The 26631-nt window shown below is 41.8% G+C and overlaps 1 protein-coding gene across 1 annotated transcript; it reads right to left on the bottom strand.

Moving 5' to 3' along the window:
• Nucleotides 1-286: 286 nt before the first annotated feature.
• LOC136447708 (zonadhesin-like) lies at nucleotides 287-26631 on the bottom strand. Its single transcript, XM_066446750.1, has 17 exons — nucleotides 26476-26631; nucleotides 25635-25859; nucleotides 24813-25049; nucleotides 22570-22688; nucleotides 21121-21244; nucleotides 19575-19808; nucleotides 19070-19226; nucleotides 18229-18461; nucleotides 16467-16694; nucleotides 15082-15252; nucleotides 12432-12567; nucleotides 6329-11976; nucleotides 5926-6039; nucleotides 5191-5331; nucleotides 4605-4706; nucleotides 1736-1864; nucleotides 287-986 (listed from the first exon to the last, which is right to left on the bottom strand). The coding sequence occupies exons 1-17, from the start codon at nucleotides 26629-26631 to the stop codon at nucleotides 978-980; spliced, it is 8163 nt and encodes a 2720-aa protein (XP_066302847.1). The 3' UTR covers nucleotides 287-977.

Raw genomic sequence — 26631 nt, 5'->3', positions numbered from 1 at the left:
TCTAAAATCATGAAGAAAATCTCAAAGATTATGTTGTTATTCAATTTTAAATCATAATGTTTGATTTTATTGATCAAGATTCACACCAAAAGAGGAAGAACTTCACCTGAGACAATGTTCTTGGTGGTCCCTTCATCAAAATAGCTGAATTTCATTTTTCTGTTTCCTGTATTTCTAGTCTGTTTTTTTCTGGAGAAGCACTGTTTACACAATCATGCTCATTCATGTTCCACAACTCACAACAAAACATACAATGTACAATGTACAAGAACGGCATGCGGCCAAGTATGTTTTAATGGTCTTTATTTCATTGAAGCTTCAACAGTGGTTGAACAAATATTGCAAATTATTTAATGTTGTATTTTGTTGTATGCATGTCACAATTATAAAACTTATAAATAAGACTCATAAATATGAAATGAACTTGATATTTGCATGTTTCATGGCTTGCTTTTAATTAACCAGATATATTTTTTATAGTTTACTAATCTTTAGCAAACCAACAACCAATTTTCCATGGAAAATTTGTTTTGAAATGATTGTGCAGGAAAGCAACACGGGATTGGCTACCTTTCAGCCAATCAGAGGCCAGAAACTTGACGCTATACCTACCACAAAGTATAAAAATTCCTGAGAAAAACACACTCTGGAGTATGATAACTGCGTACATGATAACACAATTATCAAGCTATGGCTTAAGACATTATCAAATATCAAACATAACATATCAGTGGTCACTGCTGTACTTAAGAATGAATTATATATTACTATTTAGATATAGGATTGAAAAAATGCCATATTGGCTACAATGTACCATGTTACATATTGTTTAACTGTAAGCATTTCTTGGCTTAATTCAATTACGGTTTCAAAATCCTCATTTTCTAACAATATTTTTTAGATAAATCATATATCCAACTGGACTTAATATCACAAATCATGGTGTAGACTGGTAAGCAAAATGTAGACTTGCTGACTCAAGGGATCTGAAAGGTACAATAAACTATGTTTTACTTATCATATTTTTTTATCTCTAGAAAAATTTGATTTCTTCATATTAATTACTAAACTTGCAAGGAATCAGTTCATTGGGATTTTTAAGCTTAGCGTAGCAAATAATTGGTTTACAGCTATGTTTAAATTTGTACATGCATGTCCGTGAAATAAACAGACAAATTGGTCGTCAAGTTTCTTTTAATAGTACGTATTTCGATTTGATTCTAATTTTGATTTCATTTAATGATTTAGAAACAGTATTTTATATGAACTATGTCAGATTATTTCTGTAATCATTTAAAAAAAAATCAGTGTTAAAGAGCTTTTTATGCAATACTGTTGTAATTATCAGATGTCAGATTATATCTGTCATCATTTTTTAAATAACTATAGTGTTTTAATAGCTTTTTCGCAGTACATAGTTGTAATTGGGATTGCATAATAATTGATTACTAATTTGCTGATCTTTTAACACTTTGAAGTAAAACGTATATGCCAGACAGTGTTTTTACCAACAATATCTAGTCTACTTTTGCATTTTGTACTGAAAGGTTACAAACTGGACTAAGATAGGATCACCGCAGTGCATTGGAGATCTCGAGCTTTACTATACATCGATGCATTTTTAACAACTTGAAGGTGGCAGATATATGTGAACTGGTGGAATTAGAAGATGTCAGATGTACATGTACCGTATATAGAACAATCATCTTGGCCATAAGTTAAAGTTAGAACTGACCTGTACTTGTTTTGCCACCAGTTTGTCCAGCCTTTGGAGTTGACCACTGGGGCCCTTACATGCCGATGATGTCGGATCACACACTTGGCCCTCTGGGCAACAATGTACCCCATCTGCACAGCATACAGCCTGTACGGGGAGGGCACAGTTAAAGATGTTTATCCTTTTAGCACACTGAAGTAGCCATTTGGCACCCAATTCTCTATTGGCTACAGAGCTAGGCAGCAGGGAGAAGGTTTAGAAAGTTAAAGTGTTTCATGAATACTGTATATCACTTTCAACTTGATATAGCGGCAGGAAAATATAGCTGTTAGGGGAAAATGGAGTACGTCACGGCACTTGATTTTAACGATGGGAACAAAGTTAACATTACTGTCTCAAAAATTAGTGATCAAATATTTGCGACGATGAAATTTTAGCTGTTGACAAGTGACTGTTAAATCAGCTGAAATAAAGTGACAGTTAACAAATCAAGAATTACAGTATACATGTTCATTCTAACTATGCTTGCCATTGACGAATCCAACACAAACTTGCATACACTTCATTTGGGCAATGTTTTTGCCCAACATTCAGCCAAGAACAAGGAAGACAAAGCTAATATTATCAAAGACATATTTATCTTCGGCGAGTACTAGTACTATAGTACTCAGGGTAGATTATGTTTTCGGTTGAGCCAGCTGTTTGGTGGGTCTGTATGTATGTCAAGAGCATAACTCAAGAAACCTTTGATGAATCTTTATGATTTTTGGTAGGTGTGTAGTGGTTGTGCAAAGGAAGGTCAAGTTCAAAAATGGTTTGCCTTGCGTTTTTCAACAGTACTGCAGCGGACTTTTAATTTTTGTGCGTTTGTATGTAGGCGAAAAAAGTGACGGAAACGTTGATGGATCTTTATGATATTTTGCAGGTGTGTAGATGTTGTGGAAACAGAGATCAAGTTCAAAAATAGTTCTCCTGGCATTTTCCGTCGGTACTGCAGCGGGCTTTGTGTGGATGTGTAATTCTTGTGGACAACATAACTCAAGAAGCTGTTGATGGATCTGTATGATATTTAGTGGATGGGTAGGGTTTACGGAAAGGAAGGTCAAGTTCAATAATGGGCCTTCTAGCAAGTACCTAAGGTACTGCAGCGGAGCTTCAAAATTTAGTGGCATTTTTTCTGAAAGTGCTATGGTCATGATATTTGTGTGGTAGATAGTTCATGCCACAAGAAGTAAGTTCCGTAAGTTTGGGCCTCCTAGCGGCTTGTTTAGAACTGCAGTGGGTGTTTTTGTTTTGACATTCGGACACGTATTACTTGAGAAGGGGGAAGAGATTGTCGTGAAGTTTTGTATGTAGAGAGCTCAGATGGTGCTTTACACAATCGATGTCTAATTATAGAATCCATTACATTCCATACTGGGCGTGTGACAGTGTTCCCGAAACAGGCCAGCAGAAGGCCTTGCCTAGAAGTGTAAATAAACAGATGGTGTACATAAATAAACAAATGAGGCAGTCTCACTACAATTCAAACAGATGTGTGGGTCAGTTTTTTTTTAAAGTGTTCAGTTTCTGCATTTTTGTCAAATACACGGTTGGAGACATAACGGAAAGGGAACAAAATAGAAAGCCTTACAAAACACCTAAAAACATGTGAATAACCAGCCGGACCAACTCCTCTGCTCAGAGAGTACACTGCTAGGTATTACCTAGCACCGTATGGAAAAGTAACATGTACTATGTCTTGCAAAATGTGTATGATATGGAATAAAGATTTATTCCATTCATATATATTGACTGTACCATCTAATTATAACTTTCAATTTTTTTGATGACCAGTTATAACATATATCAGCACACTATACACATATACTAGTCCTGTACCACCAATTGAGTTTTATCCCTATCTAGACTGGACTCATTCTCCCCCCCCCCCATCATAAGTTTCAAACGGTATGGTGTATGATCAAGTTTGCAGGGGGTGATAAGCATGTAAATATTAATCATTCTCCACAATAAGCCTTGATTATTTGGCGAAGATAATGTGTTCGTAGAACTCTAGTTTAGTAAGTTTTACATAGCCATGATGTCTTTCTTTACTTGAAATTAATGTTCTTTATTGAACTAAAGTATGATTGGACCAACTTTTTCACGTGGGGCACTGGCATACCAGTATCTGTTTCAGTGGTTTATTTGAATTTGCAGCACTTTATCTTAAGTATATGTGCATGGGAGCTTTAATTTATGACTCGTAGAAAAACTCAAACACAGTTACTTGCACACACACACACACACACACACACACATGCACACACACACATGCACACACACACAAACACACATAGTGAGCATTTTGTGGCGTTGTATGGCGTAATGGCTAGAACATTTGGCCATCAAACAAGGGAACCCGAGTTCGGTCCCGGCTTGCCCCCAGACATGTCTGGACATGCGCCCGGACGTTGTGCCCTTGGGAAAGGCAAATTTCCTCACTTCACTTCACTCAGGTTTAAATGAGTACCTATATATAGCTTCCGTTCGGGACGTCCCTCAGATAGGATGTTAAAAGGAGGTCCCGTGTTTAGGGAGAGCCACACCCCACGCATGTTAAAGAACCCACAACACCTTTCGAAAAAGGATAGGGGCATGCCCCGGTGTGCGATGGTCCGAACCTTACAGTCTAGTCTAGATCTGGGTTAACATCTTGAAAAGGTGACAGTGACCTGTTATATCAATCCTTCCTCAAATGTGGTAAATCAGAATTTAAAAAAAATAAATAAAAAATACACTCACAGACACACAGACACACACTCACATATACACACAGTGTGACACACAGACCGTCACACTGACAAGCCCTGAGAACAATATGAGAGCATCCAAATGTACCTACCTCAGACATAGGACAGCATCCAAATGTACCTGTGGGACCTCTACAACAGGTGGTCTTATCTGGGCACTGGTACTGACCACCTGGACATATAACATTTCCCACCTGTGGCAAAAGAAATAAAATTAGGATTTCTTTCAGTAAAAAAAATAACATATTACAGGTACAATGCTTTGGATTGCTGCAATTTGTACAATTTTGCACCGTTGTAAATTTTCTAAAACAAGTAAATTTGGCTCACCAAATGGAACAGGAAGAGAAAATTTAAATGTTTGAGAGGTTTGAGAAACAGAGATAGAGGGAAAGAAAAATGGAATGAAAGAGAGAAAGAGGGAGGGAGGGGAGGGAAAGTCATGGAACGGGGAAAGTAAGAGAAAAATGGAGAAAACAGGAGAGAAAGGGACAAAAACCTTGAAAGAGAGAGAGAGGAAGAGAGATGAAGACATTTTATGTCACAAAATGATATAATAACAGCATATCATACATTGTATTCTTAAGCTTATCAATAAGCACATATGACATAAAGGCAATACATGTATGTCTACAATCATGTACAAATTTCATAGTAACTGTTGCAATATTTTCTTACCTCAGATTGTACAGTATCAGGGATGATGAGTTGTTTGGCTACAACAGTTTCATCACTTTCGCTCTTATAGCACGTTGATCTGCTGGGGTCACAGTGATAGCCCTTAGGACAGCAGGTCTTACGATCTGGACAACATTCAGCCTGCGAAAACAACAAACAACCATAATATGGTTGAGAAGCTGGCAAGGTAGAATCATACTTTGTCCAATTGAAGCTAAAAACTGCAGTATACAATTTAGTAATAAATGCATTCTTTGTATACAAATGTAGATGATGCTGAATCCCCTCTCTTGAAAGTTCATCTGTGTTGGTAGAAGTCATTATGTATCGAAGTTAAACTGCCAACAAAAGAAATTGGACTTAACCAAATTTTCGACTGATCAACTCTTAATCTTTATCATTAGGAATGAGTATCCACTGCATCTGTGATGTAAGGTTATGCAGATTGGACATGTGACTAGGTGAGCAGTGGCACAGACTTTCGGCAACTTATGATCCACTGCTCACCGAGTCACGTGTCCAATCTGCATAACGTGACGTCACAGGGACAGTGGATTGCACATTTCTTGATAAAAACTGGAGTTAATCAGTCAAAAATTTGGGTAAGTCCAATTTCTTGAGTTGGACATTGTAATCTAACTTTCAATTTGATAAATAATGTCGAACCCCCTATTTTGAGCTCTCGCTTTGCATCCTCATCAAACGACAATACTAACTTCCATTAAATATACTCACGGTTGGGAAGTCACAGCAGCCCCAGGTGTAGGGTGTGGTTCCTCTCTGACAACAGGTGTAGTTTGTTGGACATTCCTGCTTACCTCCAGGACAGGGCGTCTTCTCAACAGTTACCTGTACGCACACAGGTGAGCAACATCATTAAGATGGTGAGAGAAAATATTGTAAAATTAATGCAGAAATGTTTGTGGTGGTTTCACCGCAAACTTAAAACCATCACAAACATTTTTGTCCAATACTGAAACAGTATGTGACTAGAGCGCTGCCGCAAACTTCAAAACACAGCAAACACTCCATTTTTCCCCTTAGCATGAAATACAAACCACACGAACTTAAAAATGCATTGCAGTTTCAAGCTAGTTCAAACCAGCAAAAAGAAACAAAGTTGCAAGGTAGGACTCACTGTTAAGGCAGCCTTCTTTTCAAACCAAGGAATGCTGATATCCCCATGTTTGCACTTTCCAGCACTACAAGTTGTTCCCCCGGGACAGCAGTGGACCTGGTCGCTACAGCAGACAGCCTTTGGTAGAGGACAGCAGCCCCACTGTCCAGACTTCAGTTTACAGCAAGTGTCTGTGGACTTACATTCATGGGTGGCGTCACATTTGATATTTGAGGTTTCTTCAACAAAAATGGCTGCTTTTTTCTCGAACCATGGGAAGTTAATGTCTCCTCTTTCACACTTTCCAGTTGATACACTACATGTTGTTCCTCCGGGACAGCAGTGGACATGGTCATTACAGCAGACAGCACTGGGTAAGGGACAGCAACCCCACTGTCTAGAGGCCAGCTTGCAACAGGTGTGTTTGGAAGGACATTCGTGGGTAGAGTCACATTTGACATTGGAAACTTCTTCTTCCATTGTAACAGTTATAGCAGGAGATTTTTCAAACCAAGGCAGGCTTTTGTCACCCTTGTTACATTTTCCAGTCGACACACTACAAGTTGTTCCCTCAGGACAGCAGTGGACCTTGTCATCACAGCAGACAGCTCTGGGTAAGGGACAGCAGCCCCACTGTCCAGAGGCCAGCTTGCAGCAGGTGTGTCTTGAAGGACACTCATGGGTAGCATCACACATGACATTTGGGTCACTTTCAACTTCTATGGCAGTTGTTTTCTCAAACCATGGAAAACTTATGTCACCCTTTTCACATTTTCCAGTCGACACACTACATGTTGTTCCCTCAGGACAGCAGTGGACCTTGTCATCACAGCAGACAGCACTGGGTAAGGGACAGCAGCCCCACTGTCCAGTTGACAGCTTACAGCAGGTATGCTTTGAAGGACACTCGTGGGTAGAGTCACACTTGACATTGGAAACTTCTTCTTCCATTGTTATAGCAGGAAATTTTTCAAACCAAGGCAGGCTTATGTCACCCTTGTTACATTTTCCAGTTGACACACTACATGTTGTTCCCTCAGGACAGCAGTGGACCTTGTCATCACAGCAGACAGCACTGGGTAAGGGACAGCAACCCCACTGTCCAGAGGCCAGCTTACAGCAAGTGTGTCTTGAAGGACATTCGTGGGTAGAGTCACATTGGACATTGGAAACTTCTTCTTCCATTGTTATAGCTGGCACTTTCTCAAACCATGGCAAGCTTATGTCTTTCCTCTTGCATTTTCCAGACGACACCTCGCATGTTGTTCCGTCAGGACAGCAGTGGACTTGATCGTTACAGCAAACAGCCTTTGGTAAGGGACAGCAGCCCCACTGTCCAGAGGCCAACTTACAGCAAGTTTGACTTGAAGAACATTCGTGGGTGGCATCACACATGATATTTGGATCGTTTTCAACTTCTATTGCAGATGTTTTCTCAAACCAAGGAATGCTGATGTCCCCTCGCTTGCACTTTCCAGCACTACACGTTGTTCCCCCGGGACAGCAGTGGACCTGGTCACTACAGCAGACAGCCTTTGGTAAAGGACAGCAGCCCCACTGTCCAGACTTCAGTTTACAGCAAGTGTCTGTGGACTTGCATTCATGGGTGGCGTCACATTTAATATTTGAGGTTTCTTCAACAAAAATGGCTCCTTTTTTCTCGAACCATGGGAAGCTAATGTCTCCTCTTTCACACTTGCCTGTAGACACACTACATGTAGTTCCCCCAGGACAGCAGTGGACATGGTCGTTACAGCAGACGGCATTGGGTAAGGGACAGCAACCCCACTGTCCAGAGGCCAGCTTGCAACAGGTGTGTTTGGAAGGACATTCATGGGTAGAGTCACATTTGACATTGGAAACTTCTTCTTCCACTGTTATAGCAGGAGATTTTTCAAACCAAAGCAGGCTTACGTCACCCTTGTTACATTTTCCAGTCGACACACTACAAGTTGTTCCCTCAGGACAGCAGTGGACCTTGTCATCACAGCAGACAGCACTGGCTAAGGGACAACAACCCCACTGTCCAGAGGCCAGCTTGCAGCAGGTGTGTCTTGAAGGACACTCGTGGGTAGCATCGCACATGACGTTTGCCTTGTTTCGAACATCCTTAGCAGGTGTCTTCTCAAACCAAGTTATGCTAACGTCTCCTTTGTGACATTTACCAGTCGACACACTACAAGTTGTTCCCTCAGGACAGCAGTGAACATGATCATCACAGCAGACAGCACTGGGTAAGGGACAGCAACCCCACTGTCCTGAGGCCAGCTTACAGCAAGTTTCTTTAGCTTTGCATTCATGGGTGGCATCACACTTGACGTTTGGGTCTTTTTCAACTGTTATGGCTGCTGTTTTCTCCAACCAAGGAAAACTCACGTCTCCCCTTTCACACTTTCCAGTTGACACACTACATGTTGTTCCCCCAGGACAGCAGTGAACATGGTCGTTACAACAGACAGCATTGGGTAAGGGACAGCAACCCCACTGTCCAGAGGACAGCTTGCAACAGGTGTGTTTTGCAGGACATTCGTGGGTAGAGTCACATTTGACATTGGAAACTTCTTCTTCCATAACAGTTATAGCAGGAGATTTTTCAAACCAAGGCAGGCTTATGTCATCCTTGTTACATTTTCCAGTCGACACACTACATGTTGTTCCCTCAGGACAGCAGTGGACCTTGTCATCACAGCAGACAGCACTGGGTAAGGGACAGCAACCCCACTGTCCAGAGGCCAGCTTGCAGCAGGTGTGTCTTGAAGGACATTCATGGGTGGAGTCACATTTGACATTTGAAACTTCTTCTTCAATTGTTATAGCTGGCACTTTCTCAAACCATGGCAAGCTTATGTCTTTCCTCTTGCATTTTCCAGACGACACCTCGCATGTTGTTCCCTCAGGACAGCAGTGAACTTGATCGTTACAGCAAACAGCCTTTGGTAGAGGACAGCAGCCCCACTGTCCAGAGGCCAGCTTGCAGCAAGTTTGACTTGAGGAACATTCGTGGGTGGCATCACACATGATGTTTGGATCGTTTTCGACTTCTATTGCAGATGTTTTCTCAAACCAAGGAATGCTGATGTCCCCTCGCTTGCACTTTCCAGCACTGCACGTTGTTCCCCCAGGACAGCAGTGGACCTGGTCGCTACAGCAGACAGCCTTTGGTAGAGGACAGCAGCCCCACTGTCCAGACTTCAGTTTACAGCAAGTGTCTGTGGACTTGCATTCATGGGTGGCATCACATTTGATATTTGAGCTTACCTTGACAATGATGGCTTCTTTCTTTTCGAGCCATGGGAAGCGAATGTCTCCTCTTTCACACTTGCCTGTTGACACACTACATGTCGTTCCCCCAGGACAGCAGTGAACATGGTCGTTACAGCAGACAGCACTGGGTAAGGGACAGCAACCCCACTGTCCAGAGGCCAGCTTGCAACAGGTGTGTTTGGAAGGACATTCATGGGTGGAGTCACATTTGACATTAGAAACTTCTTCCGCTGATATACTTGGCACTTTCTCAAACCAAGGCAGGCTTATGTCATCCTTGTTACATCTTCCAGTCGACACACTACAAGTTGTTCCCTCAGGACAGCAGTGGACCTTGTCATCACAGCAGACAGCACTGGGTAAGGGACAGCAACCCAACTGTCCAGAGGCCAGCTTGCAGCAGGTGTGTCTTGAAGGACATTCATGGGTAGCATCACACATGATGTTTGGGTCGCTTTCAAGTTCTATGGCAGCTGTTTTCTCAAACCATGGAAAACTTACGTCACCCTTTTCACACTTTCCAGTTGACACACTACAAGTTGTTCCCCCAGGACAGCAGTGAACATGGTCGTTACAGCAGACAGCACTGGGTAAGGGACAGCAACCCCACTGTCCAGAGGCCAGCTTGCAACAGGTATGTTTGGTAGGACATTCATGGGTAGCGTCGCATTTGACATTAGAAACTTCTTCCACCGTTGATATACTTGGCACTTTCTCAAACCAAGGCAGGCTTATGTCACCCTTGTTACATTTTCCAGTTGACACACTACATGTTGTTCCTCCGGGACAGCAGTGAACATGGTCATCACAGCAGACAGCACTGGGTAAGGGACAGCAGCCCCACTGTCCAGAGGCCAGCTTACAGCAGGTGTGTTTTGAAGGACACTCGTGGGTAGCATCACACATGATGTTTGGGTCATTCTCAACTTCAATTGCGGATGTTTTCTCAAACCAAGGCAGGCTTATGTCATCCTTGTTACATCTTCCAGTTGACACACTACAAGTCGTTCCCTCAGGACAGCAGTGAACCTTGTCATCACAGCAGACAGCACTGGGTAAGGGACAGCAACCCCACTGTCCAGAGGCCAGCTTACAGCAGGTGTGTCTTGAAGGACACTCATGGGTAGCATCACACATGACGTTTGCCTTGTTTTGAGCATCCATAGCAGGTGACTTCTCAAACCAAGCTATGCTTACGTCTCCTTTGTGACATTTACCAGTCGACACACTACATGTAGTTCCCCCAGGACAGCAGTGAACATGATCGTCACAGCAGACAGCATTGGGTAAGGGACAGCAACCCCACTGTCCAGAGGCCAGCTTACAGCAAGTTTCTTTAGCTTTGCATTCGTGGGTGGCATCACACATGACGTTTGGGTCTTTTTCAACTGTTATGGCTGCTGTTTTCTCCAACCAAGGAAAACTCACGTCTCCCCTTTCACACTTTCCAGTTGATACACTACATGTTGTACCCCCAGGACAGCAGTGGACATGGTCGTTACAGCAGACGGCATTGGGTAAGGGACAGCAACCCCACTGTCCAGAGGCCAGCTTGCAACAGGTGTGTTTTGCAGGACATTCATGGGTAGAGTCACATTTGACATTGGAAACTTCTTCAGTTATCAAAGCTGAAACTTTTTCAAACCAAGGTAGGCTTATGTCACCCTTGTTACATTTTCCAGTCGACACACTACATGTTGTATCCTCAGGACAGCAGTGGACCTTGTCATCACAGCAGACAGCACTGGGTAAGGGACAGCAGCCCCACTGTCCAGAGGCCAGCTTGCAGCAAGTGTGTCTTGAAGGGCATTCGTGGGTGGAGTCACATTTGACATTCGAAACATCTTCTTCCTTAGTTATTGCCGATACCTTTTCAACCCATGATATGCTTATATCTTTTCTTTTGCACTTTCCAGATGACACCTCGCATGTTGTATCCTCTGGACAGCAATGAACATGATCGTTACAGCAGACAGCCTTTGGCAAGGGACAGCAACCCCACTGTCCAGAGGCCAGCTTACAGCAGGTGTGTCTTGAAGGACATTCATGGGTAGCATCGCACATGACGTTTGCCTTGTTTTGAACGTCCTTAGCAGTCGACTTCTCAAACCAAGCTATGCTTACGTCTCCTTTGTGACATTTACCAGTTGACACGCTACAAGTTGTTCCCTCAGGACAGCAGTGAACATGATCGTCACAGCAGACAGCACTGGGTAAGGGACAGCAACCCCACTGTCCAGAGGACAGCTTGCAGCAGGTGTTGTTAGCTGGGCACTCGTGGAAGGTGTCACATCTCACATTGTCTTCACTGTCAGCTTGAATCTCATTTTCGTCAAGTTGTAGCTTCTTTGGAGCAGTTTTCTTAGCCATTGGCACAGTGGGCAGGAAGTTGTGGACACAGGTTCCTAGTAGAATAAAGATGTTAGAAAAATTGTAAGTTACAGTTCTTCAACAATTGTCTTTTTTCTTTAAATAAATAATAATGGTTTATTCGTCAGAAATTACCCGTGCAATGGCAGCCAGTGATTAATTGCTGCAGGGTTTACAATCACATAATACACAACAGATACATATTTGCTCCACACTTGCACTTTGTGGAACTGTGGCAAGGGCCTGGGAGGCTGCCATTCGGCGCCAGCAGGTGACCTCAATACCACCTTCCCCAACCAAAGTCAGGTACCCATTCACACCTGGGTGGAGAGAGGAAAGTTGAATAAAGTGCCTTTCCGAAGGGCTCAACATCGGGGCATACCGGTGGTTTCGAGCACGGGACCTCTGGGTTCGGGGCGAAACACCCTACCGATTGCGCAACACGATGTTGACATTTTGATAATATCATATTGAAAATTACAAGTCGTACCTGGAGCACCAGAGTTACAGGTGTAGTGTTGGGGACAGCAGTGGACAGTGTCGTTACAGCAGACAGCTTTGGAAAAGGGACAGCAGAAGTAGCTGGAGCCGTTCTTACAGCATGTGGAGTCTTCTTCACAGGCAGACTGAAAATAATTCATTTCTTTAGTATTCATTTGCATCCATGAAAACAAAAAGGGCATGCATGAAGGGCATAAATCTACCAGACGGTAGGGATGCGGACCTAAATCCATTTTCAGGTTCAGGTCCGGACCTGAACCTAAAAGTTTAGGTTCAGGTCCGGACCTATTAGGTCCGACCTGAACCCATGGCATATCTGACTAATTGCCAAACTTCTATTTACTAGTACTTGGAGTGTTCTTACATTGCACTGATACACATACATGTACTTTTATACCAGTGTAATGCTGTTTGTCATAGACCAAGACTGATATCATATTATTGTACACTAACCTGAGAGTATAATGCTAAGTCTGTTGCTTTCTTCTATCAGAATAAGGTAGAATTATTAAAGTTCTTAAAAATGAACGAAATAAGTAATAATGACTGATCAAGACTGTGAAAGGAAAAATATTTTCCAGAGCAAAATCACTTTTTAAACGAAACCAATAAATGAGATTAGACTTTGTCAAGTTGGAGTCCAACACAAATCACATTAAAAAAAAACATGCAAAAAAAAAAAAATTGAAAAAAATATTTACATTTGTACTTAAATTTCTCTCTGAACTCGGCCTTTTGACATTCTGGCATGCCCTTCATCTGATCAAGGCACCTGGTATTCATTAGAAGTTCATTAGCAGCAAGTTCCGCACCGCTGATATCACAGGATATCTCAGTCCTTTTGGGAGTCCCACTGCAGAAACAGTGCCGCGATCAAGCCATCTTTATCCAATTTGTGGCAGAAAAATAATAGCCAGCTTCTCCTGCCCCGGACAGATTTTGCCCTTTCCGTTTTATGCTGCGGGATGACATCTTTATATGCCCAAGCGTCAACGAAAACAGTTCGTAATGTCTTCTCACTTGTCAGTTCCCGCCGCTGTGGGTGAAAGGTCATGAAGTCTCGCGAAGTCTCGCTGTCTAGGTCAGCTGACCTTGCATGTAACCTATATGATTATATCAAATCTCGCGAGAGGAGCTAATTCAAAACAAACATGGCGCCTAGCGCCTCGATCGGTGTCGAGAACGCCAATTTTGATCGTGTTTTGCACAATCTAACGGTGTATCTACCGCGATAGGAATATTCTTTACTAATTACAACATATTTCATGACCTGATACATTGTCTTGTGGTGGTGCTGGGATATTTTCACGGAGAAAAGATCGTTTTCGGGAAAGATTGCTTGTTGTACCTCAGCATGCAGATAATATGACCGCCATGAATGGCAATGTTTTCGTCTTTTTCGAGCGCAAATTTCGCGATTTACGGAAGGTTTAAGATGGTCTAGAATGAAAAAGATATAATGTGAGTGCTAGATTTTTTTACCGGTCCAGTACCGAAAAAACCGGAAAACTGGGTTTCGGTTTTTTGGACCTGAACCGAAACGTTTTTTCAGGTAATAACCGGACCTTAATAACCGGTACGCATCCCTACCAGACGGTAAATGCAAAAATGTTCGCGGTGGTTTTATGTTCACGGTTTTCGAGGTGAACTTTCAGCGCAAACTTAAAACTACCGCAAAACAATTAGGCCACCTATAACTGTAGCACTACTACTGTTTCCACTAATACTACCACCACAAACGCTCCATTTTCTCCCTACCGCGAAATAAAAACCATGCGAACTTAAATTTACAGTTAAGTACCTCTGACTGCCTTTGACTTTGCCTTTTCCCTTTGACTCCAATGCAGTTCTCTGGTATGTGGTTGTTAACCAGTAACTGGAAGTCTCCGCCTACACTAAGAGCCCGAACACGCTCAGAGGCCAAATGGAATCGGGATTACGACCCCCACCTGCTTCACTGGCCTTCAGCTAGAGTTACATCTTACTGCAGCAGTCTACAACATTATGGGGCTCGGTTATGGAACACCCTCTCACTGGAACAACGAACTGTACTTAATTACAAGTCATTTAGAAATCAAATTATCAGTGGCTATTGATATCTGCATGTAACGTGGCGGTACTGTCATTTGTTTGTTATTACACTGTAATTCCTGATTTTTAACTGTAACTTAATTTTAGGCAATTTAACGGTCACTAGTTAACCGCTAAAATTTCATCATAGGAATATTTGATCACTAACATTTGAGACAGTGACGTTTTTTCCCACCGTTAAAATCAAGTGCCTTGACCTACTTCATTTTCCCCCAACCACTATATTTTCCTGCCGCTATATTACCATGTGATTAGTGCTAGATGTGTTTTTTAATTGATTTTAGTATCAGGGATATCTGAAAAACAGGCTTGTTGCCTGAGTGTATTTTTCCCTGTTTAAATAAATAAATAAATGAAAATGTAGTAGTAGTAGTAGTATAAGTGCACATGCCAAAACTGGCCCTTTGCTTAGGGTTATGCTGCCCTTTTTACGGGGTGACATACCCTTTCGTTGGCTGTCATACAAGACGGTGATGCGCCAGTTCTCCGTCCGGGTAATGAAATGAAAATGAAATGAAGAAAAAAATAATACTTTCTACTTTCTGTACCTTTCCATCAGGACATGCTATGTCTTTAACATCGTCCCTGACATCAAGGATTGGCTGCGTTTTCTGGACCCAGGCCTGGCTGGTGCCGTCTGGGTAGTGACACTCCCCGGATGTTTTGTTACACACGGTGCCGTGGGGACAGCAGTGGACGCGGTCCTCACAGCAGAGCGCCTGGCAGGATAAATTTGATACCTTTAGATACAGTCAAACCTACTGTAGGGCTGTCTCCAGCTTTAAACTTCTTTCCGTCCCACTCATTGTTTGGGAGCCGATTTTTTAATTTTCAATGTTGAATCTGTCAGTTTAAGCTAAAGAAAACATTTTAATCAGTTTTATGTCATGAATTGATATTTTTGAGACAGAAAGGGTTGAATTTTTTTCCATCCCAAGAAGCAAATTTCTGTCCTGGGATGGAAGGACGGGTCCTGGAGACAGCCTTGGAGACTTGTCTATAGTGACCCCTCAAGACACTTGTAGAAAATGATTGGACTAGACATCCTAGGTGGTACATGTATAATGTAAGTATAGGCAGGATTCTTAAATGCTTTGGCCAAAGGGAATCTAGATCTGAGGGACCACCAAAAAAGTAGCCACAATGGCCTGATGGTACTTTTATTTATGTCATACCTGGGCCATACGTTCGATACGGGTGTTCCGGACCGGATGATAACTTTCGGTTATTACACAGGCTTCCATAGAATATATAGAATACATTTTGAGTGCGCCGCTATCGAAAATTCGAATACTGGATTTGGTCGTTGGAATGCGCGGCTGTTACAATTTTTTGTTCGAGGACACCAACTTTTCTCAACTTCTCAGGCACATTTTGCATTGAAATGTGTGTTTGCTCGGGTGGGTATGACATAAATAAAATACAATACAGTGTATTCCGCACCACCCTTGGTCCCAGCTATCCCGCAGGTCGTGGCGTCGGGCGATCCTACCTGCAGTCTAGCTGGTACTTTGGGTGGTATGGAATAACCCGTGTTGTATTCTATATAGAGGTGGTCACTTATATATTAATTATAAAGGTTTCACTATGTATCGATGGCCAGGGGGTCCTCATATGCAGAGGTGGTGACTACATGATACAGGTTTGACTGTATCATCAACCATTAGCGTTTTGAGAAAACAAGCATTTTTTTTAACTTCAGTTAGAAAATTCTTTCAAAATCTCATGGCAATAAGCTCATATAACCTGGATGTATAACACATACTTTCAGAACTGGAATGAGTGCCTTTAAAAGTGTAATGTTTGAAAATCATACATATCAACAGATACTCAATTAAAAACATCCCTTTGACTGTTAAGAAACATTTAAGAAGGAACTGAAATAAAACAAAATACAAATTAGGCTCGCTCCGGAGGCATCGCCAAAAATAACCTTTTCAAGAGGACAGCATCCCCATTCTCCAGTCGTCTTCTTGCAGCAGGTGTTCTTGTCTGGGCACTTGACCTTGCCTTCCTCGTCACAGTCAATGGGGTTGATGGGGGACGCGACGTTGTTTTCTAACCACGGGATGGTCCTGTAGCCCTGCAGGCACTTTCCTTCAGAGGTGTCGCAGGTGTAACCCTGTGGACAGCAGTGCTTGTGGTCGTTACAGCACACAGCCTGAAATACGGGAGACAGAACATGGTAAACGTACTGTGACTGACTTTGAAAGTTAAAGATTAGAAGTACACTCAACTCAGCCTAAAGATTAAAAGAACAGAAGTTCAGATACAGTACCATAGAGAGCTGCTAGAGGCCCATAATCTACAACTGGTCCATTTCTACAACAGTCATTCCAGATACCAAAGATCATGATTTAAAAGATCCATCTACAACTTTTTGAGTTTTGATGTCTACAAACAAACAAACAAACACACACACACACACACACTAAACACACACACACACAAACACACACACACACACACTAAACACACACACACACAAACACACACACACACACACCCTAAACACAATCTCACACTAAGCCTTCTTGGCAAAGGTACAGATTTGATGGTATCATCAGTCCACCATGTCTGTTAGTTTGTACAATATTTACTATGTCATTGATAAGTTATGAAGTTGTTGTAAAAACTGTTCTCTTTTCAAATGATTTCACTATCATAATGGGTACTAGTGAAATAATTGCTTAAACCCAATATTATCTGTACATGAATGTCCACGATTTCTGTCAATGTATTCTGTTGCATCCTACCTATAGACTGCAAAAGACAAGTAAAATAAAAAAAGATAATAATCACTGACATTTCTGGAGAGGATAATGTAGTCTAGTATTACCTTGCCATCACAAATTGAATTTTCAAATCTGCATTGTAGGGCAAAAGGGAGAAAGGAAAAGAAAAAAATGCCAATCGAAATCAAACTTGCAAAGACTTCATAAAAAAAGAAACAATAAAACATAGCGTGCTTAGGTTTGTGGGCTGACCTTTAAAGCCAAATGGTATGAAACTTCAATTGACTTCAGAAAAAAGACAGCCACAATAAAATAGCATGCGTAGTCCAGTGGTTTGTGCGCCTGCCTTAAAGTTTGTACTAAGAGGTTGTGAGTTCGAATCCCGTCAGTTGTCATTCTCCCGACTTGCATGCTACTGGAAAGGGCCACAGGGCCTTGGTCCATTGTACTGTTCATTGTACTTGTTGAGAAAGAGCTAGGGGAATTTCCCTGGTACAATGAACCTGTTGATACTGTACATAGCGTCTGTCTTCTCTATCACAACCAGTGGAAGATTAGCTCATTACGTATAGACAAGTGTTCAGTGAGCTAAACTGGTTTGAGATTAGTTTCATGACTTTCAACAAAAAACATAACAAATTTGTCATGTATTTCCACATAGACGGAGTCCGACTTACTGTAATTCACTTTATCTTCACGGTAGCAAAATTTCCCGGTGTAATGAGGAAAATTGAGATTTTCACAGAACTAATAAACTTCACGGTGGCGGAAAGCGAGTTACAGAACGGATGTGTAAAGGAATCATAAATAATTCTTTTCACTGAGATGATAAGTTCATGGTACAGATGCGACCGTGAAATCACTGAACATAGAGTTACAGTCTGGGAAAGAAACAAGAATTACTGTTAGTAACAGTATATTGGTATAACCCCCATATGATCCATAATGGTATAACCTTACATAAGGCTGGGGGCAGCAGCCATATTTCCCGTCCTGCAGCAGACAGCAGGTGTTGTTGTCTGGACACATGGACACGTGGTCAGGACAGATCACTGCACCGACAGGGGGGGTTGTACCAATGTCCTGTCGTGAAAAAAAAGGATTGGCAAAAATCACAACAACGGTATGAATATCAGGCGACACTTTAATTCCGCACAAACGTGCATATTCCGGACGGCCTGTGATTTCTTCCGCTAAATGTGAAAAAAAGTTGACATAAGCTAAGATTGCATCAAGAATGTACACAAGTCATAGTTGATTTTCCGTTCCAAAATCAATACAATTCATGTTAAACTTGCAATCATGCAAGATTAGATAAATGTCTTAAGTTTGTTTATTAACTGCCCACCCTCTGTCAACTCTATACAATCATGTAGCTGTAGAATCTATGACATTAGATTTAACTGTCATCTTTTCAAAGGATAAAATACAGTTCAATTTCAAATTTATGAGTTATTCTACTTTTTAAAAACCCTTTGTAAACAACATCTTGGCTCAAAACTACATGTAGAGGGCTGGTAACTAAGTCTAGTAGTGGTTAAGCAATGGTTGATCATCATAATACTGTAAATGCAGAAATGTTTGCAGTGGTTTTATGTCTCCGCTTTCTTGCGGTGAACTCTACCGTGAACTTAAAACCACTGCAAAATGCCTTTCCGTTGTGTGACTGTAGCGCTACTATTGTTTCGAATGCAAACTCAAAATCACAGTATTCTCCTTACCGCGAAATTAAATCCCCGCGAACATTTCTGCATTTACAGTATTCTTTAATGTTTTGAAAAGACGTGTGACTAAGACAATCAGGGAAGACTTGCCTCCTTCGTGACCTTCCTGGAGGACTTTGAAGGTCGTTTCTCCAGCCAGGGGAGGGTCATGTCGCCCTTGACACACCTGCTCTTGGCGGTGTCACAGGTGTAGCCATTGGGACAGCAGTGGATCTCATCCTTACAGCACACAGCCTAGGGATGGACATTTATGTTATACCTTGGCCGCAAAAAAGTTTGATACGGGTGTTCCTGACCACTGGCAATAACTTTCATGATTAATACTCGGGGTTCTACTTTTAATCTTTTTATCACATGGTCGTCCATAGAATATCTAGAATGTATTTCAAGCACGCCGGTTGCGCCGCTGTCGAAAATTCTGCGGGTCCCATGGCCCGGCAGTCGAACCCACGGTCGGGTCAGTACCCCAAGCGATATGGAATACACCGTGCTGTATTCTATATGTACGTCAAAACAGACTGTCACATTAATTCGATACGTTGCTTCAAACAAACAAACAATCAAACAAACAAATAAACAAACCTTTTCCAATGGACAACATCCATATTTTCCAGTGTTAGTCTTGCAGCAGGTGTGTCGGTTTGAACAGGCACTTCCATCTTCGCACTGGATAGACCCAACCTCATCTGACAGAACTTCTGCCCGTGTTTTAGTCATGAAGGGGATGACGACATCTCCCTTGGAACATTTTCCCTTCTCAGTGTGGCAGGTGAACCCAGTTGGACAACAGTGGACTTGATCATCACAGCACTCCGCCTGAAGGGATGAAACATAACAATGCTAATTAGTAGGCAGTTAGAGGGACAAGTCTCCAACAGCAGTTGTCTTCCAATGGTGGACGAGAGCAGCACCAGGCGGGCTGGCGTTATCAAGGCAGACCTTGAGCGTAACCAAGTCATCCAGCAGCTTGTTGCAACCATCCCACCCAGAACCAGCACGTCTCCCTTGATTTGGTGCCGCTGGAGAAGACGGATGCCCAAAGTGTGTGGGTCTCAGATTCACAACCTGTCATCCACCTTAAACAAATCCACACGAAGGCTACCGTGTCAACCCTCTTAACTCAGGTGTAGGGACAGACACGGTCACCATACTCGATTGAATATAGTTCACGTCTAGTGATTGCCATACAATTAGTAGGGTTGGGTACCTTTCATTTATTTTCTTTCATCTTTATCCAGGGTTGCCCAGCTCCGTGATTGACTCTGCTTTGCAGTGGGATCCTGATTTATCAAAGCATCTGATTGGTTAGCAAGGCAATTTAGAGATGGCAGACTTCACCCCTTACCTATATCGCTTTGCAACTCAATTGGCTGATAACCATGATAACACACGATTCGTTCAAAATCAGCCATCATAAATTTTTGAAAGCCTTTTTTTAGCAAAAGGTAAAATTTATACTTACAAAAAAGTTTGGCACAAAAAAGTTGCCTTCATTATGAAATCTATATGGTCACGAAGGATGAACAAACTCAACACACAGTGTATGGTGTACCAAAATATAGGTTATCCATTTTTGTTCTTTCAAAATTTCTCCTTTGACTTTGGAACTGACTTTGGCATTTTACGACTCACAGTAACATCCACTTCCGATATTTTGGTTTGTAATTTACAACATGTATTTTGACTCATTTTGCAGCTGCTTTTTAAGATTTACAGTATGGCCGAAAACTAGTTTGTTTTTAAAAATGAACGAAAACTGATACTCACGCGGATGTCATCCATATAATCAAATCAACATGGCTTTAGCCAGGCTACAGTTTAACTAACCTGTTGGAGAGGACAGCAGCTGTACTTTACGGAATAACCCTGCTGATGCAGGGCTATTTTTGGGCCTGCTGGGACCCAGAATCATTTTAACTCGGACTTTCAATTAACAATGGACACGGTAACAAATAGACATCGTGAGCTAATCGAGCGAACACCGGGAGGTACCCCCAGTACCCGTCAATCCACCGGGACAAATTTGTCACTTCGGCTTGAAGTTCGGGACCCGGCCGGGACTACACCCACTACGGGCACTGCCGTAATTGGGACCTAAGCAATAGCCAGGCTACAGTCTATAACTCACCTGTGGGAAGGGACAGCAGCCGTACTCTCCAGTGTCGTCCTTACAGCAGGTGGTGTTGTCACGGCAGGCAGACAGACCGTCGGGGCACGTCACAACTTTGGCGTCTTTTCCTGGTAGCATTTCCCTATCATGTCAGTTAAGAAATACAGTCTCATTTCAGTAATAGCAAGTAGCATGCAAAATGTAGCCAGTCATACTAGAAACTCCTTTATTCTTGGCATATTCCAGCCAGGTTTTGACAAATAAATCTATGAACACAATGTCAATTTATCAAACCACATAATTTAGGTTCACTTTTACTTCAAACTGAAGATTATTCAAGCTTATAAGATCTAATGTTACAGCATGATTAATTAAGGGTTAATGACCCGCCCCGAGGTGTATATGGTGTCATAACGCCTGGCCATGTGCTATAACCACCGAATAAAACCACCGAGTGAGCGAAGCGAACGAGGTGGTTTTATGAGGTGGTTATAGCACATGACCAGGCGTTATGACACCATATACACCGAGGAAGAGGCGGGTCATTAACGTTATTATCATATAGCTTATCCAAACTGACGCATATAAGAGTAGACAATTTCTGTTTGACGCATAGATCCCTTATACTATTAATAATGCATTTCAGAATTCACATTTGTCCTTTATTAACAGAAGATGATGAAGAATATGTACAACTGTTGCCTGATTTATTTATTTCAACCACACAGGATAGGAGGGTCGTTTTCAGGTCAGTCAGAAAATGTTATCATTGAAGAATCTCCCTGCAACATGACCTCAGATAAACCTGAATAGAACACAGGTTCTTTGGCCAGCAGGAAATGGAACGCGCGGAACCTTAGATAGAACGTGGTTTTTTTGGCCAACAGCAAATGGAACACGCGGAACATTTTTGGGAATTTTAAATTTGTTTTCCCTTTTTCATGTATTCTAAGGAAATTTTTAGGAATTCTAAGACAATAAAGATTTTTTTAAACAAGGTTAAGAAAAAGATTCATCAAATAGATACCCCCTCTACAAAATGCAACGGTTATAAAGATTTTTTAAACAAGGTTAAGAAAAGGATTCATCAAAAAGATACCCCCTCTGCAAAATGGAACGGTTGTGTTCTGACATGACGTCATAAGTGGTGTGTTATGGCGTGATAACAGACCACTTATTGAGGGCAATGGAGGCTTCTGATTGGTCGACGCCATCTACCTATGTGATAATACATATCATCAATCCATCAATCCATCAATCAATCAACCGACCGACCGACCGACCTACCAACCAACCAAGCGGTCCGTCAATCGATTGATCGAACCATCCATATCAATCAATCAATCAATCAACCAATCAATCGATCCAACCAATCAATCCAACCAATCAACTACTCTGTCGACCAATCAAACAATCAACCATTCAGTCAGCCAATCAAGCAACCAATCAAACTAAAGATTTCCATACCTGATCTTAGCTTCTGTCTTGAGGAAGAACGGTATGCTGTATTCTCCCTTCTTACACTTGGTAGCTGAGCAGGTAAAGCTGTTGGGACAGCAGTGGACCTTGTCTTCACAGCACACAGCCTGGAAATAACAAACCACAATGGAATTATAGCAATTATACAACATGATAGAAAACATTGTACAGTATAGTTTTATATCTTCACTGTCGCTCTTTATCAGAATAAAACTAATCAGGGCTCGAAATACATTTTTGGAAATAGGTGTACTGGTGCACCCAACCAAAAAAAATTAGGTGCACAGAAAGAATTTTGGGTGCACCACATGAAATAAAGTAGAATGTCAGCAAAACGTAATTTAGGTTTGACCATGATACTGCTTGTTTTAAGAACTTCAATCTGTAATTGTATAGCTAACTTTATAATTGTAAACAAGTAGTACATCAAATAAAGTACAACAAGAGTCCGTAGGACACAATTCTCCGTGAAGTATTTATAGTATGTACAAGTATTGACCCACATAAATTGCATCTCTGCACAGTCCAAGTAGTGTTTTAGAGCAAGTAAAGAAAAGGTGTTTGTTTATCTTTTTCTTTCAATACAGGAGTGGTCAACCTGCTGAAAAGTATGTTTTTACAGCATGGCACAGATGGGATCTAGAAATTCCGGGAAAAGTCACAAAGTTAGATCTTGATGGCCCCTTTTCAATTATCAACGAACCATTCAGCCTTACAACTAAGATGTATCAGAAATCACAAATATGCAGTAAATCCTCTTTCGCCGGCCTGATCTATAGCTATCAAGCTATTTGCAATAAAAAAGGCTAATTTATACTATCGTAACATTTCACGAAGGTCAAAGGTCACCGGATCTAACCACCCGGAAGTGACACTGGCGCGCGCACTTTTCTGAGAGATATTTCTGAACAATCTTTCATCCCCTGCGTAAACTTTTTATATTGTCACAGCCTCCGTATTATAAACTACAAGACTAGTGTGGTAAGTTTGAAGGTCCAGAGATTTGCCATTTTCACACTGTGCGTAAAAGTGCATCGTCCGTCCCGTGCGCACATACTGTATGCGAGTTGCGAGTGGACACGGCATACTTAATACACAGACTGGAGGTTACTCTGCACATGTTCGCAGCTAAAACTCACAATTCCCGTTGCCGCATTGGTACGTAACTTGGTATATCGTTTGCTAGGTTGCGTGTGGTGATGCACTTGTCTATTTTTCAATGTAACAGTGACTGTACGATCACAGCAAGTAAGGAAGATTTATACCCCGTATCTGCCTGAAGTATTCCAGTCATGCATAACGGATTATAACATGGTCGACCCTATGGCAGGGCAGTGGGACATAGCATTAATTATAGGGGTGCAATTACGATATTGGATTGACGTTTAAAGTAGTTATAGTGTAACAAAGCTATTGTGCATCACCACGCCGAACCAGGCAAACGATATGCCAAGTTACACACCAATGCGACAACGGGATCGTGAGTTATAGCTGCGAACGCGCAAACAAAAGCATTTCCAATACTCCCAGAAGGAGGTCATCCTCCTTCCCGGAGTAACAAACTAAGGTTATATTGCTTTTAGTTCTGATTTCAAGAATATACTACATGGTAGTGTACAATAGTACCTTAGTCCTATAGCCTTAAAAAATATCTAGGTGCACAAGTGCACCCACGGTTAAAAATTAGGTGCACAGCTCCAATTTTGGGTGTGCCAAAATTTTGAGCCCTGCTAATACAGTCACTGTAGCTTCCCATTCATCTATCCTTGCTTGGAAGTGATTGGTAGATAAATATGAAGTAATACATGTATGGAATTAAAATAAGATAGTCTGAAAGACTAAAAACAAACATGGCTGTCTTCAGCTTTAATTATTTCCATCCCACTCATTATTTAGGAGACCTTGTTGTTGATTTCCATTGTTAAATCTGAATATCAATCTAAGCTTACCAAAATACATTTTTAGCAATTTCATGTCATGAAGTTCAGATTTTTTGATTGACGGGGTGAAATTTTTGTCCCTTTTAAAAATCAAATTTCTATCAAGGGATGGAGGGACGTGTCCTGGAGATGGCCTTGCACACAAAAAAATGAACAAAGAACTGGAGTTCCACGATCTCACACCTTCGTCAATTGGTGTTGGCCTTTTTGAGTGGCATATCATGACTGTTTCCCATTTATTATGCAAAAAAGGACCTAATTTGCATGAATCAATGGAACAGTGTTACTGACCTTTTCCATGGGACAGCAGCCATACTTTCCACTGGTCAGCATACAGCAGGTGCTGGTGACTGGACAGACGGACTTTCCGTCGGGACACACCTGGTCTTTGTTCACACCTGTCCTGGGTCTGGCCGCAAACTTCTCCAGGTAGGGGAGTGTCCTGTTGCCTTGGCGACACTTTCCTGCCGACTCGTCACACTTGAAGCCAGAGGGGCAGCAGTGGGTGTTGTCTTTACAGCAGACAGCCTGGATGTACATACATTTGTAGATGGGAAAATTTAGGATTAGTGCATCAAGATGGGACACTTCACCCCAATACCAATACTTTGTTATTCTTGATTTGTATACTGTAACTCAATTTTAGAAAGGAAAATACTGAGGTGGACGATAATGGGTTACCCTAGCACAATTCTTCATCATATACCTCAGTATAAATACATGCTCGCACGGCGTTTAACAGGCGGGGAAAAACTTACAGACTATATATATGCATTTTCTTTTTAGAAGAGCTGATATTTTTGACCATGGGCTTAAAATTTGGCTCTGTCCGCGCGGCTTTAAGATAAATAGGTTTTGAATAAATCGGACGTAAATTGGTCATGTTACGTTTGCTAGACTTGCTAACCTTTGGACTGACTTTACTGGCCAATAATTCCTATTTTTTTAATATTCTACGATCTACGTATATCCCCATACTTAGGATGGCCTGGTGGAGGCTACACAGATATACAGACAGATACAAACTATCCAAAAACAATGCTTTACTCTCCCCTTGGGGTGAAGTAACTAGCAAACTTAACTCTCGGTCATGATCAAGATGGAAGCATTTACCTTCACAAGAGGGCAGCACCCATAGTGGCCGGTGGCGGTCTGACAACAAGTGGTGTTCTCTGGACAGTCGTGCGTTCCCCCGGGACACGTGATCGTGGCGCCGAGTCTGACCTCCATTTTTGCGGACCAAGGCAAGGTCAAATCTCCCAGCACGCAGGCATTCTTGGATAGGTCACATTTGAAACTGCTGGGACAGCAATGGAGGCCGTCACTGCAACAGGTAGCCTGGAGGGACATCATGGAATGGGGTATAATCGTTCACATGGCAATCTAAAGGACATCATGGAATAGGATTACGGTACTCTATAGAGAATCAAATCTGTGCTAGTGACAAACCTCTACATAACGACCATAGAGATCACAAACCTCTACATAACGACCATAGAGATCACTCTCCAAGCAGAGGTTTCATTTTTTTGTATGATTCTACATGTATCTTTTGCTAGTTATAGCCCCAATTTCTTTCATTTTCCTCCCTCTGACAGTAATCGCTAAGTACTACTAGTAGTAGTACTACCACTAAAATCGTAAAAAGGCCGCAAAAAAACAAGAAAATAAACCCCAACCAAAACCTCTGTTTGGAGAGTATACCTGGATATTGCAGGCATCCTTTGCTGTTCTCTTACATTATTTTGGTCAATGACCCATACATTAAGAATCCTGTTTGTAGTGGCCACCCGTCTACTGACAGAGATCATTTCATTTTCTTTCAAAGGAATATCTACTATTAGTAAGCATTATTTACTTTGTCAATCTCCAATTTTACAAAATCGTTTTTTTTCAATGTTTATATACATTTCATATAGAGGTTGACAAGTACAAGTATAAAATGTACTCTTACCTGAGGAATAGGGCAGCAGCCATGTGTCAGTGTACTGTTAGACTTGCAGCAGGTTTCCTCAGGTTGGCAGGCATCAAGGCATTGGTGTGCCCCCTTGTGAAAAGGTATGGCACTGCAGAAGGCCAGGCTGCACAGGACCACTACGAGTGACCTCAT

Source organism: Branchiostoma lanceolatum, chromosome 13, assembly GCF_035083965.1.
Source record: "Branchiostoma lanceolatum isolate klBraLanc5 chromosome 13, klBraLanc5.hap2, whole genome shotgun sequence".
Classification (NCBI taxonomy): Eukaryota; Metazoa; Chordata; class Leptocardii; order Amphioxiformes; family Branchiostomatidae; genus Branchiostoma; species Branchiostoma lanceolatum.
The sequence above is the reverse complement of the archived record's forward strand: the minus strand, read 5'-3'. Positions and strand labels throughout refer to the sequence as shown.